The 15,477-nt window shown below is 39.3% G+C and overlaps 1 protein-coding gene across 3 annotated transcripts; it reads left to right on the plus strand.

The window, feature by feature from the left end:
- The first annotated feature begins 1,707 nt into the window (after positions 1–1,707).
- On the plus strand, positions 1,708–12,375 carry LOC144663918 (uncharacterized). Of its 3 annotated transcripts, none has more exons than XM_078525007.1 (4): positions 1,708–2,141; positions 5,581–5,703; positions 6,853–7,035; positions 8,511–12,375. In XM_078525007.1, exons 3-4 carry the CDS (start codon positions 6,879–6,881, stop codon positions 12,284–12,286), a joined length of 3,933 nt encoding a protein of 1,310 aa, XP_078381133.1. In that variant the 5' UTR covers positions 1,708–2,141; positions 5,581–5,703; positions 6,853–6,878; the 3' UTR covers positions 12,287–12,375. The 3 variants fall into 3 exon arrangements, with proteins under 3 accessions (XP_078381133.1, XP_078381134.1, XP_078381132.1); XM_078525008.1 differs by lacking the exon at positions 1,708–2,141 and adding an exon at positions 4,603–4,621; XM_078525006.1 differs by lacking the exon at positions 1,708–2,141 and having other exon boundaries at positions 5,210–5,703.
- Positions 12,376–15,477: the final 3,102 nt, after the last annotated feature.

The raw sequence follows: 15,477 nt of genomic DNA on the forward strand, positions 1-15,477 counted from the left end.
CCTAGACGTTTCCACAAATAGCTGTTATTAGAATTGAGAATTGTTTTGAGCAAAAAGCGTTGTTGATACATCTATCGTTGCCTTGTTGTCTTTTACACGTTGCCATCTGCCTGTAATTTCAGAAAACAAGATACTCAACTATGTATGACCCAGAAAAGTGTGTTATTTGTAAAAAAAAACTTTGACGGCGCGGGCGAGGTCGTAACGCTAAGAGAAAAGGGAAGCGCGGGAATTAATCGGGCGAGCACAGAGCGAAATGATTCTATCACTACGGTTCCTGTGCAGCAGGTTCATCAGAACTGCCGGCGAGAATATTGTCTGCCAAGTAACATCAAGCGAGCCAAGAAAATTCTTACTTCTGAAACAACTAGTAATCGTCGCTCTCTAACTCGCCAAGTAGAACAATATTTCTCATTCAAAACTGACTGTTTCTTTTGTGGTACCAAAGTTGAGTTCGGGGAACAGAGAAAAAGACTGGGGGAGGCGTTCAGGGTTACAACAATTGAAACGAAAGGCACGATATTGAAAATGTGTTCAGAGAGAGGGGACGAGGGGTCTGACACGATAAGAGCTAGGCTCCTAGTAAATGTGCATGATTTGCCTGCTGTTGACGCAGTTTACCACCAGACCTGCAGTGTAAACTTCCGCACAAAGAGGAAATCACCTTAAGTTTATGAAGTGGATGAGCAACTCGCTGTCAATTGTTTCCTGTGCGACGGACCTTCCGCCTGCGCCAGACTCGCTTTTACAGGTGCATCTGCCGTAAGAATGGCATGCAGTGCTCTCCAGCCTGCGGCCATTGCAAAGGGTCCGCGTGCACTAACTTTACCAACGCTTTGGAATACGAAAGTGAAGATTCGGAAGACTTCCTTGAATAGCATGACTGTGTAGATTACAATTCAAGAATGACTCTATCAGTCTAGCTTGAAGATAAGTGATAAACGTGTCTTGACCAATGTAAACTTTCGAATAACTTAGCATTTTAAAAATTGCTCTTTTATGGGTCTTTATTTTAAGATTAAGGCCAGGGAAACATTGTATTAAGAGTATGTTCTTAATTTTAAAGAAAAGGCATGATTTATACCAATAAAACAGCCGTAAACAGCAACTTCCTGTTTAGAGCCTCGTTTTCATGTTGCAGCAGAAAGCGAGTTAGACGTTGATCGTATTTGGAGGTGTTCCCAAGCTTGAATCTTTAGAGACTTTTAGTATGTTATTGTATAAGTCATTTCTAACTAGTTTACGTTGAGAAAGCTTCTGTTGCAATTAGTAGCAGGTCTGATTACAAAATGCCTGGACTACAGGGGTGGTGCAATGGTGAGATGGTGAGAGCACTCGCCACCCACCAATGTGGCCTGGGTTCGAGTCCCGGACCTGGCGTCATATGTGGGTTAGGTTTGTTGTTGGTTCTCGTCCTTGCTCCGAGGGTATTTCTTTGGGTTCTCAGGATTTCCTGCCTCCACAAAAACCAACACTTTTAAATTCCAACTCGATCTGTGAACGATGGATGAGGAGCCACTTTGTGGAAATCCCACTACAAATTCCCATTTATTCATATTTTTACATTAAAGAAAATTAACCGTGTGACAAAAGGAAAAATGCAAAACAAAACAAAAAATCCATAAGTTATTCAAACCACGTTGAACAACCACAAGTTCCACCATTACATCCTTTACAGTTCATTTATTTCGTTTTAAACTGGATGGAGTGAAATATAAAATTAAATAAGCGATTACTGACACAAGATACAAGATCGTAGATATAAGATCCGCAGCTATACACCCATCGTTCTAAAAGACTGAACATGTGTCTCAAAGTCATCCATTAGATAATGACAACGGCTAGAAAGGTGTTTATTTACTTACCAATTAACTCTAGCCCGATGTTGAGCTGATGAAGATATTAATTGGTCGTTTTGGTAAATATCGGTCATATTAACTTGTCATTTTCCTGTCACTCCGTGGCTAACGTAACAGAAAGTGGATAATATTTGGCACACTCGACTAGCAGCTGTTTAAAGACGGTCTAAATCTTGTTTAAAAATTCTAAAAAGTGCACGCTAGCGATCGAGAGAGACGAAGAGAGCGTCTAGAAAATAAGGCAGCCTATCCATTTTTTATGACCCACCTGCTGAGAAAAAGGTAAAGAGAAGACAGGTATTCATCATTGTTGTGGATTTATTGAAAGACGAAAGTTTATTCTAATATAAGTTTATACGTAGCAGTGCTTTGAACAAAACAATGTAGCCAGGAGATGCTACAATTATCATTGTTGTTTGAAAACCAAATTTAAACATTTCCACTCAAAATACCCTTAAAGGCTATTGCCTTTCATTACTTAACTCAGAGGGCAACTCTTTGTTCATTAAAGACACAAGGGTAAACTGCCAACCTGATAACGAAATTTAATAGCAAAATGTTTTAGCTATATAAATGGTTTTATAGACACGATACCGATGTCATGGCTGATAAAACCGACGAAAATGCAAGTTCAGTCGACAAGAGCTAGCTAACGCCGGAGAATTCGATCAAACTCTCGTTTCGTCGTCTGACTGCTAAGGCTTGTGTGCTTTCATGGACACTTGTGCGCTTTTGTCAAACTTGATTCATGCTCAAATTTTCTGAAGAGACGACAAGAGTTCTCGCTTGTTCACTCACACAACAGGCAGAAGATGTTAGTCTAGTCTTCTCAATTTTCATTGCCGAGACCGTAAGCCCCTTAAACGCAAGATGCGGGTAAATAAGACGTAGATAAAATAAGACGCGAACTGGGCGTATAAATCGTATAAATGGTACAAAATCCCGCCTCGAGACTAAAACAACGCGCGTCTAAAACAGGACGCGGGTGTATTTTGGGCCAGGGTTTTGACCTGGTCCTCTTAGTTTAGACTTGAAATTGTTCGTATAAACAAATTATGGGCTTGTTCGCGTCTTATTAAAGACGCAAACTGAACGTATAAATGGCCGTACAGCAACACTACGCGACCAAAACAAGGCGCGTAGATAAATAGCTCTACTTCGCGTCTTATTTTAGCCGCGTCTTAATTAAACATCTTCTTATTTTTCTCGTATAAATAGCCCTAATTTCTCTCCCGAGCTTTTGATATCGTTTCTTGCCATTACTTGAATGCATTATTCCTGAAAGGAACGTTGCGCCATTTAAACTACGGAATGTAACAGCGAATGATTATAATGTGACTGGTGGTGAGTGTGATTCAAATTCTGAACCGGTTGCCTATTTGTTGAAAAAGACATGGCAGTCGGTTGTGTGACGATTTGTAACCGACAAAGAAGTGGAGAGCGTGTGTACATATTGTCCGTTTATCCAGACACTGCTGCAATCTTTAATGGCGCAAGTCGTCTTAAGGGACGCCTTTCATTTAGTGAACTGCATGGTTTTTATGATCAAGCCTCGACCGTAATTCGGCTAAGCATTGTATTACTAAGGGCGGTTTCCTTTGACTGAAGAAAAAGATTCTGCAACGGTTTGTTTTTCAGTTGCATTTGTATTTTTCTTTAGTGGTAAATAATAATTATGTTGAATTTGAAATCTCTGTGTATTGATTTAACTTTTGTCAAGTTCTTACTACAATTGTTTCAAAACGTTTGCCGTCTGCTCTAACGAATGAGGTCAAAATGTTACATGTAGGTTGTTCATTCACTCGTTTACTTTTTTCAGCCAATCAGCGGAGGCGAAGCTAAGTGGCGACTTGTTTACGGGCGTTTTCGCGCGCTTGGCTCCAGTGTTTTCGCGCGCTTGCCACCCGCGGTGGCTGACATCTTTTGTTTTAACTCCTGGTTGCCTCATTACGTTATTTGCATTTATTGTGATACTTTAGTTTTGGTTTAAGGACAATTATGAGGAAACCGCTCTATAATTAAAGGCAAATTTAAGTCGCATTCTGATTGGATAACGTATCGAGCTATTTAAAATGGTTTTCCAATTAATACATAGCAATTCAAGGAGGGTCTTAGATTGCATTTTTATTTCACAAATATTGTGTGATTCTAGCCTAAAATCTGACAATTTAACACTTGCCAATAAAACTATGGGTATTCACCTTCAGTGTCCTTAACTGACTATCAGAGAGCCCGTCACGAAATTTTAAATTGATATTTCTTTTAATATCAGGCAATGAATTATTCTATATTCTATTATCATACCCTGCATTAAAGGCAAGATATCCTTACTAAGTTTGCAGCGTATAAATTGAAACCATGACAACAGATGTAGAGTATTCCTCAATACGTAAAATTCATGATTGATTTCTACTTGACTTCTTAAGTCAGTAGTGAAGCATTAAGCAGTGTCACTTAAAATAAACCAGGGTCCATTAGCTTAACATGTAACGTTAGTGTTTGACAGCCAGGTGTTTAAACAACGCCGGGTTTTAGTTTTTCTCTGTCATTTTACACCAGTCGTTTAACTGGTTAGCTATATTTAATTCATAAGTTGTCGCCAGCTAGTGAATTCACAGTTTTTGTCAACACTATAAATGCCAGACGACTTTCGTTACCACCGTATTCAAAACACTGATCACATCCGGTGACCACGAAAGAGCTTGTAAAAACGCTCATTGATAAATTTCAGTATCTGACTCGAGTACTGCAAAATATAACAGGTATGTTTGCTATGCGTTCTCTAATTCATAAGCTGTTCTTTTCGCCTACGCCTACAGACCTAATTGCCTTTTGCCAACAGACTTAAAGGCTTTTCCTCACAAAATCGACACATGGAATACAAATATTTTTATGGGTGACAATTCTGTTTTGAAAAAGAGCTGTAAATAAACCACAAACTTTGCCAAACCTTGATATTTAAAACGAAGGCGAGGTTCTGTAGCACTAATATAAAGACTCACTGATCTATAACACTAAGGATTTTAAATACCTTATATTTTTACGATTATTAAATTCTTAAAGCGAGTTGAGGTGATTGCATTAAAAATCGTTTGATATTCTATTTTTATGTCATATTTTCACACAAAAAATAAAAAGAACAATGATATCTGATTTAAAGTCAAAGAGCAGATAGACATTAATATATTTACCACCCTTCCCAAGGTCGGCTAATTCATTCTTTTAAATCGATCGCGAAATTAACGATAAGTATCCAATCCTTTTCGTTGTACGTGTTATTTACCATTTTCAGAAGAATACGGAAGAATATCTGCTTAAATGGTTTTTTAATTTTTACTTTTCTTCCGGTCCCTCGAGGCTTATCCCTGTTTTAAGAAGCTTGTGTTTTCACTGACACATGTAGCAGGTGACTTTATGGACCATGCCCTCAGCAAATCAACTGCCATGTTTGAAGTTTGTAAAAATGACATCATCAACAGGTCACGGGCACACGTGGCGCGAACTCAGAAAGCCAACACAGTGCATTGCTCACCCGTGTGCAATTCTGATTTGCTAATACCAGCAGAGCACGTGCTCACGATTGATGACGTCATTTCACTAGTTAAAAAACCTCACACCTTACAAATCTGCTTTCGATAAGCACTAAGTTTATGAAGTCAAGCGGACTTCATAAAATGTGGTGAATTCTCCTTTGAGGCGTCGATGTTAATTTCTCTCACAGGTGTACATGTGTTAATCGGGAGCTTCCGTTTAAACTCCAGTAAATATTTACAGCACAGGTAAACAATTTGTTTACATTCAAATGGTCAAGGAATAAAACTGCCGCGGCTGGGGACTTTTAAAGGTAAGATACTTCATTCACATAACAATGTTTGGGCTCTGAAGTGAGTATAGTTTCTTAGACTGCATACAACTGAAGGGAAAATGAAAAAGTGGCCTTTAAAATCTACTTGATATCTATCTGGTTTTAAGCAGAGAGACACACCGACAAATTAATGGGCTGTCTTACAATTTATTTACACTTGTTGTCAAGATTCATGGCTACAACCTTTTTTAATTAGTTAAACATCTCATTCTATTAAGCTCACTGACTTCGATCGAATGTTCTTTTGATGATAATGAAGTCACATTTAATCAAATTTTGAGATTTCAAACAAGGCTGCTCTAAAGTCTTCCCGATTTAGGCAAAGTTAAGCATAAATTTGTATTTATGATATTTATTATTTTAATATAGCTCTAGGAATTATCTGATTTAACAATATGCTTAGTATGTACTTAACAAGGTCAAATTTTGGTCTATAGTCAGTGTGTACGCTCGAACGAAGTAGCTATTTCAGTATTTTATGTGTTCAATGTCATTCTTGAATCTTTGGTTCCGGACTTAAGTTTGTTCGCTAACGTCGCAATGTATCCTTTTTAGTTAATTCAAACAAGTAACCTGTTCCACCTGTCGTATTGAGGAAGAAGGCAGAAACAGCGCGTAAAGATTGCGAAGAGAATTTCATTTCTTAAGGGAATCGTGTAATCAGAAGGAATTTAAAAAGTCTATGTTATGACAAGCCACATTTTTCTCTTTACTCTAGTAGCTACATTCTGTAAGTATTGGAATTTTTATAAGTCACCTCGACTCGTGACTTGTACTAACCAAATTCAATTGGCCAGCAAAGCCTTTGTTTGAACGAGCTGTTGTTCAGGCTTGGTATACAAGTGAAAATTAATGTCGGACGTTCATTCAATTCGTTTCCTTCAAGTCTTATACTAATAGCGCACGATAAAATTGCTTTGACGAAACTGCACTGATTTTATAGCACGGTAGGTGCCGGAATCGAAAGCATTTATCGCGACTAGAAATAATGCAATTTTACACGAAGTAATGGGATTGGAGTGACACGATGGGGCTGTGAAAGGGAGCTGTTCTGATATAGGAGTTTTAATGTTTTGAGAGGCAATATAATTGAAAGCTAATTCAATTTCGACTCTTTTTCTTTTTCAGTGCCAACGTCCCGAATCTCTAAAAGAATGAATTACAAAGCCTTCACTGAGTTTTTGAACCACTCAAGGGAATCAAAAGAACTTTTAGGTACCAGTTCCCTATTGAGAGATCAGACGGGTGACCGCTTACAAACCAATGGTGGCTACATGGGGCATGGCGACAAAAACAGAATTGGAAATGAGAGTAAGAACTCCGCAAATATTCATTTGACGCTTATTAAACCGATTTCGTCCAAACCTTGTTGGTTTTGTTAAGAACTAAATCCGGCGATTTTCTTTTTTAATTTTTAGCTATGATATGCAAGCAGGTTTTAAAAGCAGAGTTGGAACAGTGCCCGTTCTGATTGTTTTGTTGTTGTTGATTTTTTTTTATCACAATAATAGAGAGAACAAAAGACTCTCTGATAAAAAAGGCAACTGAACAGTTTTTAAGGGGGACCATCTTTTGAACACTACGTCACCCTAGATAAGATGATCATCATTGGTAAACTTATCTGTTTTGATTTCCCGTCCAATTAGCCCGGGCAACCGGTACACTAGCGGGTCGATGCTAGTGATATTTTAACGCTTTTAGAGCGTGACATGTCAGTGAAACAAACAGCCGGATCATTGCCGTCGGGATTTAGGAATGGATTGAAAGGATCGGACAACACTTGATTTTTGCCCTGCTCGAAAGACGTCAGAACTTCGACCTGAAAAAAATCCATATTGAAGACAAGACTTAGCTCTACAGACATCCGTGAAGTGTCTCTAAGTGGTTGAAACTTAACCACGAAACTTCAAAACCAGCCAAGAGCCAATCAGAGGCACTGTACGGCTTTCTGTAGAGTTACGTCATCAATATGGAATTTTTCGAGTCAAATGTCATGCGTTTCTGTCGCGGGAGAAAATTTAAACCGCTTAGACAGACGTCTGTTTAAAGGCGCCATGGCAATTGACCACTGTTTTCAAGAATGTCGTAATCGGTTTAAGGTTTCTATTTATTTGAAAGTAAGGTTTTGTTTCAGCAGGAAAATGACTTAGAACAGTGAGTTGTAGCTCCTTTAACAAATAAGACCGCTTGTGGGGTGCAGGTGCTCTCTGCGGTTAAAGCACTTGCTTTCAACCAATGTAATCCGAGTTAGAATCTCCTGGAACCAGCGTCCTTTGTGGGTTGAGTTTGTTGTTGGCTTCGTTCTCGCTCCAAGGGTTTTTCTTTGGGTTCTTTGGTTTCCGCCCTTCACAAAAACCAACACTTCTAAATTCCACTTCGATCGGGAATCCGAGAGCCACAGGTTTGTCAGTCGCAAGACTGTTATTGCGTAACCTCGTTAAACATAATAATTTGTTTGATTGATTGATTTCTTACTTAAGCGGCCTTCACACGACAAACTAAAGTTGGCAAACTCATGTTTGCAAACTCAAGTTGGTGTGTGTGAACGACACAACAACAGCTGGTGAGAATAGAGACAAGTTCTATTTTGTCGCCAACAGTTGGCCAAATTGTTTGCTGTTGCTGCGTCGTTCACACACACCAACTCAAGTTTTCCAACACGAGTTGGCCAATAGTTTGTCGTGTGAAGGCCGCTTTACAGACATAGTTGTATGAAGAGCTATTATAAGGTGCTTTGAACGTTGGGAAAATGCAATATTCATTCTAACGCTTCAGTTTTTCTTTAGATGCTAAAGTATTCCAAACAACCTCTCCTGACACAAATGAAGGTTACAACATGGACAGTCAACGGAATGGTCCAAATTCGTGGATGGCTTGTTCAAAAACCCTACAGAGCTTGTTGGAACAATACCTCAGCGAACCCGGTGCATTGTCATCATTTAAACAACTATTCGACAAAAACAATTTGCAAGTCAAAGATAGTGACGTCAGAGAGGAATCTCAAGAGCACGTGACTTCTCAGGCTCCTCCTCCGCTACTTCATCGCCCCACTAAAAGAAGCTTGGAGCAAAGTCATGTGACTGTTACGTCACCTGATCCCAAGCGCTCCCGACCAGAGGATTACTGTGCTTATGCTGAGCAGAATCCTGCACGAGTCACAAACGAGACAAGTTATGTCAGGGAAGAAATGTTTGAAAAGACTCGATCGCTTGGAAATTCATTAAAGCCACTAGGACCCCCACCGCCCCTGTTAAAACAGCCACCAGTCGAGAAACATGAACTGGAAGTCAGGTGGGGAAATCTACAAAAGCATTACACAAAAGATAAAACTCCCGATCCTTCTGTCGAATGGATGGCATCTGGGAATAAAGGCGGATGCAAAAGTAGCACAGCTTCTGTGGAGAGCGTGTCGAGAAATGCGAGGACTCCTGCTCAGCACTTTCAGCAAGTAGAATCGTTAAAAACTAAACCTGCGTCGCCTTTATCGAATGGAAAACAGAATTTACTTCCTGTAGAGCCTGTACCAAGACAAATAGAAAGCCCAGACAAGTCGTCTTGCGGGGGTTACGCGTTTGATCACATGGCAATGCCGAAAATTGTTGCTGTGCATTCTGTATCAAAGGGCTCCGAAGACGAAGATGAATGGGCGAAAAACAAAGCTTTTATTTCCCAGGCTAAAGCTAATCAGAGTAAGCTTTTGCACAGTAGTACACCTGCAAAACAACAAGAAATAAACCATTTGCAAAGCAGATCTGTCACAGCGCAAAATCGCGGAAATTTCGTTCAAGGTACACTTCGTTATCAAGAAGCCAATCCAGCTACTTTTGCTAATGTCAGCAAAAGTCCATCGGAGGAAATTTCATTTGAGCGCTTTGTGCTCTATCATCTGCTTTCCAAGTTCCAAGGGAATGTTGAACAGGTCAAACGTGTTCTCAAACAGAATCTGCTTCAAGAGTGGCTGGCCTACTCTCAAGGAAATGTGGATCCTAGGCAACTGTCATTTAATGGAGTGAATTTTAACGAGCTGCGTAAATTGTATGAAATTTGGAGTCAATTGCAAAGAAAGCCAAGAGCAAACACGATTCAAAGGAACTCTGCACAAATGATTTCAAATGCTCAGAATTGCAACCGGAGTCGCGTAAACACAGGGTTTGAACGAAACCAACAGGTTCATTTGAGTAACTCTCAAAGTTCTCCAAATTCTCAGCATCCGAGGGCGGCTTTTCATCCACAAGGAAGTTATTCTGCGCATAATGCTTCTAGCTTAAACCAAGGAGTTCATCGAACCTCTGTGAATTATTCTCAATCTTTTCACAGCTTACAACAAGCTAACAGTGGTGTTATTGAGGGCGCCGCGAGAGGCGAATCAAGCAAGAATATCCCAATGAATGTTCAGGAAAAGATTCATGCTCTTTCGCAAAATTCAACAAGGTGGGCAAACCGTCCCGACCCCACCCCTGCATCACATATCCACCCGCAGTCGTCGACGAATCAGCGTCTTGCTTATAGTGAAAATCAAGCAACATTGTCTTTGAGGTCTGATATGTGTAATGTCAAACGCCTGCATGGTGATCAAGTGAAAGTAACTGACTTTCGTCGGGCGCAAAATAACCAAGAAAACATTGCCAGGAATCAATACGAAACTTACGGACACACTCCGCAGAGAAACGTTCTTGATCAGGAGAGAATGACTGGTACAAAGGTTTCACCTACTGCCGCTCTTCAGCATTTTGCACAAACAGTTTCCAAATCAGGTCAAAATCAGTCTTTGTCTTTGGTTGATTTAACACCGTCATCTTCAAACACGATTCCTCGCAGGAATAGTTCTGTCAATTCACACAGTAACTCTGCTCAGTTTCATCGACATCCGTTGGAACAAGCTGTGCATTCAGAACCGCGTGAAAAAGACGCTGTACGCAGCCAAGAAACAAAGGCAAGCTACCTGTGGCGTTTTAAAGGAGGGAAGTTAATCAGCGATAACATGCCAAGCATGAACGCTGGAGAACCACTGACTCAAATTGAGCTTAATGAATTAGTTTCCGGTCAGCGGAAAAACATCGAAGTGACAGTATCTATGGAGGCAAAACGTGAAGTTCATACTTCCGGTCAGCAGTCTTACCACAAAGTATCAGCCTCGATGTCAGTTTTACCAAATGACCAGAGTTGTAAGAGTCAAACAAGTCAGCCTTCTGAATTAACAATCGAACAACAACACAAGAAAGTATGTGGTGCCGCAGCGGCCGGTCAGCCCTGCTACTGCGTTTTGGATAACAAGGGATTTCCACAGAATGCACAAAAATCAAACGATCCTATTCAGAGTATGCAGCGGATGATTAACCAAACTGCTGGAAAATCGCAAGTCAGAAAACACGCCACATCAATTCAAGGTCAAAGTTCAAACATTAAAATACAAACAGGCAAGAGTGTTTCTGCCACTCATAGTGCACAGGCATGCCAACGATCTGATTCCATTATCAGGCGTTCACCACAGGACAACCAGAAATTCAATGCCAGCATTCATTTTTCATCTAATGCACAGGCAAACCAAAATTCCAATGCAAACGTCCATGTATCACAGGGAAATAAACAATGTAATACCACACGTTATGCACAGGCAAACCAACAGTCCAGTTCAGGCCTCCACGTTTCATCCACTGCACCGACAGGCCAACAATCTAATGCAAGCTTCTACGCTTCACGCGCTGCACAGGCGAACCAGCAATCTAATCCCACTGTTACTTTTGCACGTAATGCACAGGCAAACCAAACATCCAGTCGCGTTTCTCCTACTGCACAGACAAGGCAACAATCTCATGCCAGCTTCCATGTTTCACGCAACGCACAGGTGAACCAACAACAATCTAATAGCGCCCTCCATGTTTCACGAAGTGCAAAGGATTGCCAACAATCCAATGCGAACTTCCATGCACAGGCAAACCAGCAATCCAAGCCCAGCTTTCATGTTTCACGCAATGCACAGGCAAGGCAACAACCTAATGCAAACTTGAACAGTCAACAATCAGAAGTTTCACGCAACACACGGATAAACGAACAATCAAGTAGAAGTTTTAAAATTCCACAAACGTCACAGTTACACCAGCAATCAAAGACTAGAGCCAAACCCTTGCGTATGACGCCGCCGGGTCAAAAGTCGAAAACGAACCTTGACATTTCAGAATCTATAGAGATAGATAGGATGGTAGCTAAGGTAGAGAAAAATATTTCTCCCTCAAGAGGAAGAGGGAGACCTAGGAAAACTGAAACCTCAACTGTGATCAAATCTGAAAAAACAAACGACAATAGTTGCAGTTTTTTGGCATCCCTTCCCCCGAAGAAACAATACACTTCGCTTCAACAACTTGCCAAAAAGGTTATCGAGACTCGGCAGAGATTTGACAGGGAACACATTCCATGGAAGAAAAAAATATTGAAATCTCTTGAAGGGGTGTTGATGAAACGCCTCAGAAAAATTGAGAAAGAGACTGGGGAAGAGGCTGACCTTGGAAGTTGGAAAAGTTCTGAGACTGAAACAGATACGACGGAACAGGACAACAAAAAATAAACGGAAATATACGAGGAGAAATATTACATTAATAAAAAAACTATATCTAGAATATTTTAAATTATAATAAAAGAGAAAAACACATTTTATCTATAAGCTTTGCTTCCTTTATACTTTTTGACTCTATTTTTTTGAATCCGGGAGACTTAATCCTGATCAGTCCATCTAAGTGTTCTGTGTCAGGCCAGAATTCGAATGGCAATCGAACTCTCTTTTAACCCTAGACTAGGTTTCACCCCATATAATAAACTATAATCTTCCCGGGACCTTAACACTTTTTAAGGCTAGTGTTTCTGTTTTTTACCATTGTAGATTTATGCAAATTCAAATTTATACCAGCCGTTAGATTTTATATTACACTAGCTCTGGCCCTGTAGAAGATTGGTTAACGTTATGCCAGTCGAAATCTTGGCCATTGAATTTGTAGTTTCCGGAAGTTGATGTTGTCTAACCACGATATTTTAACAGGCATGTTTTTCCAAATTAAGTATTCAACTCTGGTGTAAATTTAACATTTAAGATCATTTTGGCACCCTTTTCATTCAGATTTCATTGCTTTTGGATAAATTTTGTATGTTTTGTCAGGTCATGAAAAACTATAGATTTTGTACAATAACAACAACAGTTTTTTGTACCGAAAACTTTACATTAATAACTATTTCAATATTTTTAATGCGTATTGAAAACTGGTAACTGGAGATCCAAAATAATTCTAGAAGCTAAACTAGTTACATGACCAAAAAAATCATGTAAAAAAAATAACGACGTTAATGGTTTTTTGGTCAATGAATTTAAAGAAGAACAAATAAAATAATAAATAATAAAAACATATTAGTGTAAGTATTATAAACATTAAAACACAAGACGTTACAAATTGTAAACGACTATTGTAGTTAAGATAGTGGATGGCTGATCCAAGATGGCAACGTTCAAAAGTTTTGAAGTACCTTATTATAGGAAATTAACGCGTCATGAAATTAACGCGAATTTCAAACTTTCGCGTTAATTTAAGGTCGCGGGGGACAGCTTAGGTTCATCATTATGCATTTATTTAAAGCGTATGCACGAAGTACAACGACTGACATCGACAACTTTACGACGAGATATTTGCATAAAAATATGAGCACGCGCGCGTGATGTGTTTGCGTGTGGAATTGTTTATGTCTTTTTGAAAACGCATTGTTCTCACCATAAAAGCGTGTAATATAACTACCATAATACCATTTGGAAACCGTGTTTTGATCGGGACACCTTCGGAAATCTCAAAGTTTGGACTTTTCCGACAATTTTTGGCAGAGAACACGCGGAGAACTCATGACCTGCCACTGCAGAGAGGCAAACTAGGCATACTGTAGTGTGTCATAACAGAAGCGGATTTTAAAAGAGCGCTTTTAGAAAGAGATAGAAAGCATTAAATTCAAATTTGCGCATTTAAACCATCATAACTTGCTGGCAAACTTTAAATTAAAAAATCCGCTTCTGTTATGACACACTAGAGGTATTGACTGATCAGTTATTGAAAAGATCACAGAGTGTTGTCTCCTAATCGATCCGCAAACTCTGCCACAAAATCACGTTTCTCCCAATTTGTCACTTCCGAGGCTATATCACCGCCGTCAAGTTAAATCTTCCAAGTAAAAGATGACATTTATAATATTCCATCATTTCTTTACGTCTCTGTAAAATGTGAGCTTAATCGCACCCATAACGGCCGAGAAGTAAGCGTTTTAAAAGATGCAGGTCAAGCAAAATTCGCCTAATGAATTTATTCAAGCTTTAGGTATCCCCCGCGACCTTAAGTCGCGTTAATTTTTGTTAACGTTAATTTCCGCGCCGTTAATTAAGTGGAGCGTTAATTTCCAGACTTTTCCATTATTTTGCTCCAATATTTGTTACAGTCCAGATGTTTTGACTCCAAGGAAAAAGATAATTTTATCTGCCACTATCATTGATACTGTGAAGAACGCTCAAAGTGGGAAAAGTACCACGAAATTTTTTCGTTTAAGATAACACGCCTACAAGTGTTGAAATAAACTTGTTCCTGTTGTGTACGTCGCGTTAATTTCCTTCATTTTGAAATGTTACCCCCTCTTTCGCGTTAATTTCCTTTATTGGGAAGTAATTTTCCCTTCAATTCGCGTTAATTTAAGTCGCGTTAATTTCAAATACCTTAATTAAAGGAATGAATTAAAGGATTAATTTTCTATAATAAGGTAATTCCCACGTCACATGATGTCACTATAACATGTTGCGGACCTCAACAAAAAAAAATTTGGACATACTACTCACCCTCCATTTCGGTGTCATAGCTTTAACACTCTTGGAGTTACGGAGAAGGGAGGACGGGGAGGGAAGAATTCGCTGCGATTTATATAAAGTTAAATGCCTAGTACTGTACTGAGAAACATTAAGATGGTTTCTGCCCAACATTCGAGCAATACAGGCAAAAATAAAGTTACCAAAAAGGCCTCTTAGCATGGTAACAGTTTAAGTACAGCTTACAAAAACCTGCCAAAAATTTAGCTCTCAAGCTGACCCCGCGAGAGAAAAATGGATTTGAAGTTGTCAATATTTCAGTTAAAACGGACGTTTCGCGCCAGTTCAAAACAAAATGGCGCCCGTTTTAAACATTTCTACGAGGTTTTACTTTAATTTTCTCGAGAATGCTTTAGAATTTAATTACGGGGTCACTAAGACAAATGAATTTCGATAAGATCTTTAAAATAGTATACAAAATGTTGCCGTGCTATGAGTAGATTTTTGGTACTTAATTTTCGCACTCATTGCTCGAACCTTCAGCGGAATCCGTCTTAAAAGTTCGAACGTCAATTGGCCGTTTGCTTCATGTATGGCCATTGAACCACACCTAACGAATGATTCCTTTGCTGTCAACCCAGAGTCAAATGCCGCCAACCAATAAATGAAATGTAATTTCTTTCTGACAGTAAACCGTCAAAGGAGGGCCTCGATGGCCGTAAGTGAATCAGAGGTAGGGACTAAAAATTAAACTTCAACTGGCAAAATGCTATTTTTGGACTATTAACCGTAAAAACGATCCACCTCCAATTAAGATGGTTGTTTAATTTTGTCGTCGATATACATTGGTTTTTGATTAAACTTAGAATTAATGTCATGACTATCGTTGAAAATATTTCAACTCCTTATTTTGACCAGCACTGCTACAATAACTG

Source organism: Oculina patagonica, chromosome 8, assembly GCF_052425735.1.
Source record: "Oculina patagonica isolate OP01 chromosome 8, crgOcupat, whole genome shotgun sequence".
Lineage (NCBI taxonomy): Eukaryota > Metazoa > Cnidaria > Anthozoa > Scleractinia > Oculinidae > Oculina > Oculina patagonica.

Excerpts from the sequence above, each read along its gene's own strand:
- LOC144663918 (XM_078525007.1), top strand. The coding sequence starts at position 6,879 with ATGAATTACAAAGCCTTCACTGAGTTTTTGAACCACTCAAGGGAATCA. Across the intron at positions 7,036-8,510 it reads AAACAGAATTGGAAATGAGA|ATGCTAAAGTATTCCAAACA; the intron begins GTAAGAACTCCG and ends GTTTTTCTTTAG.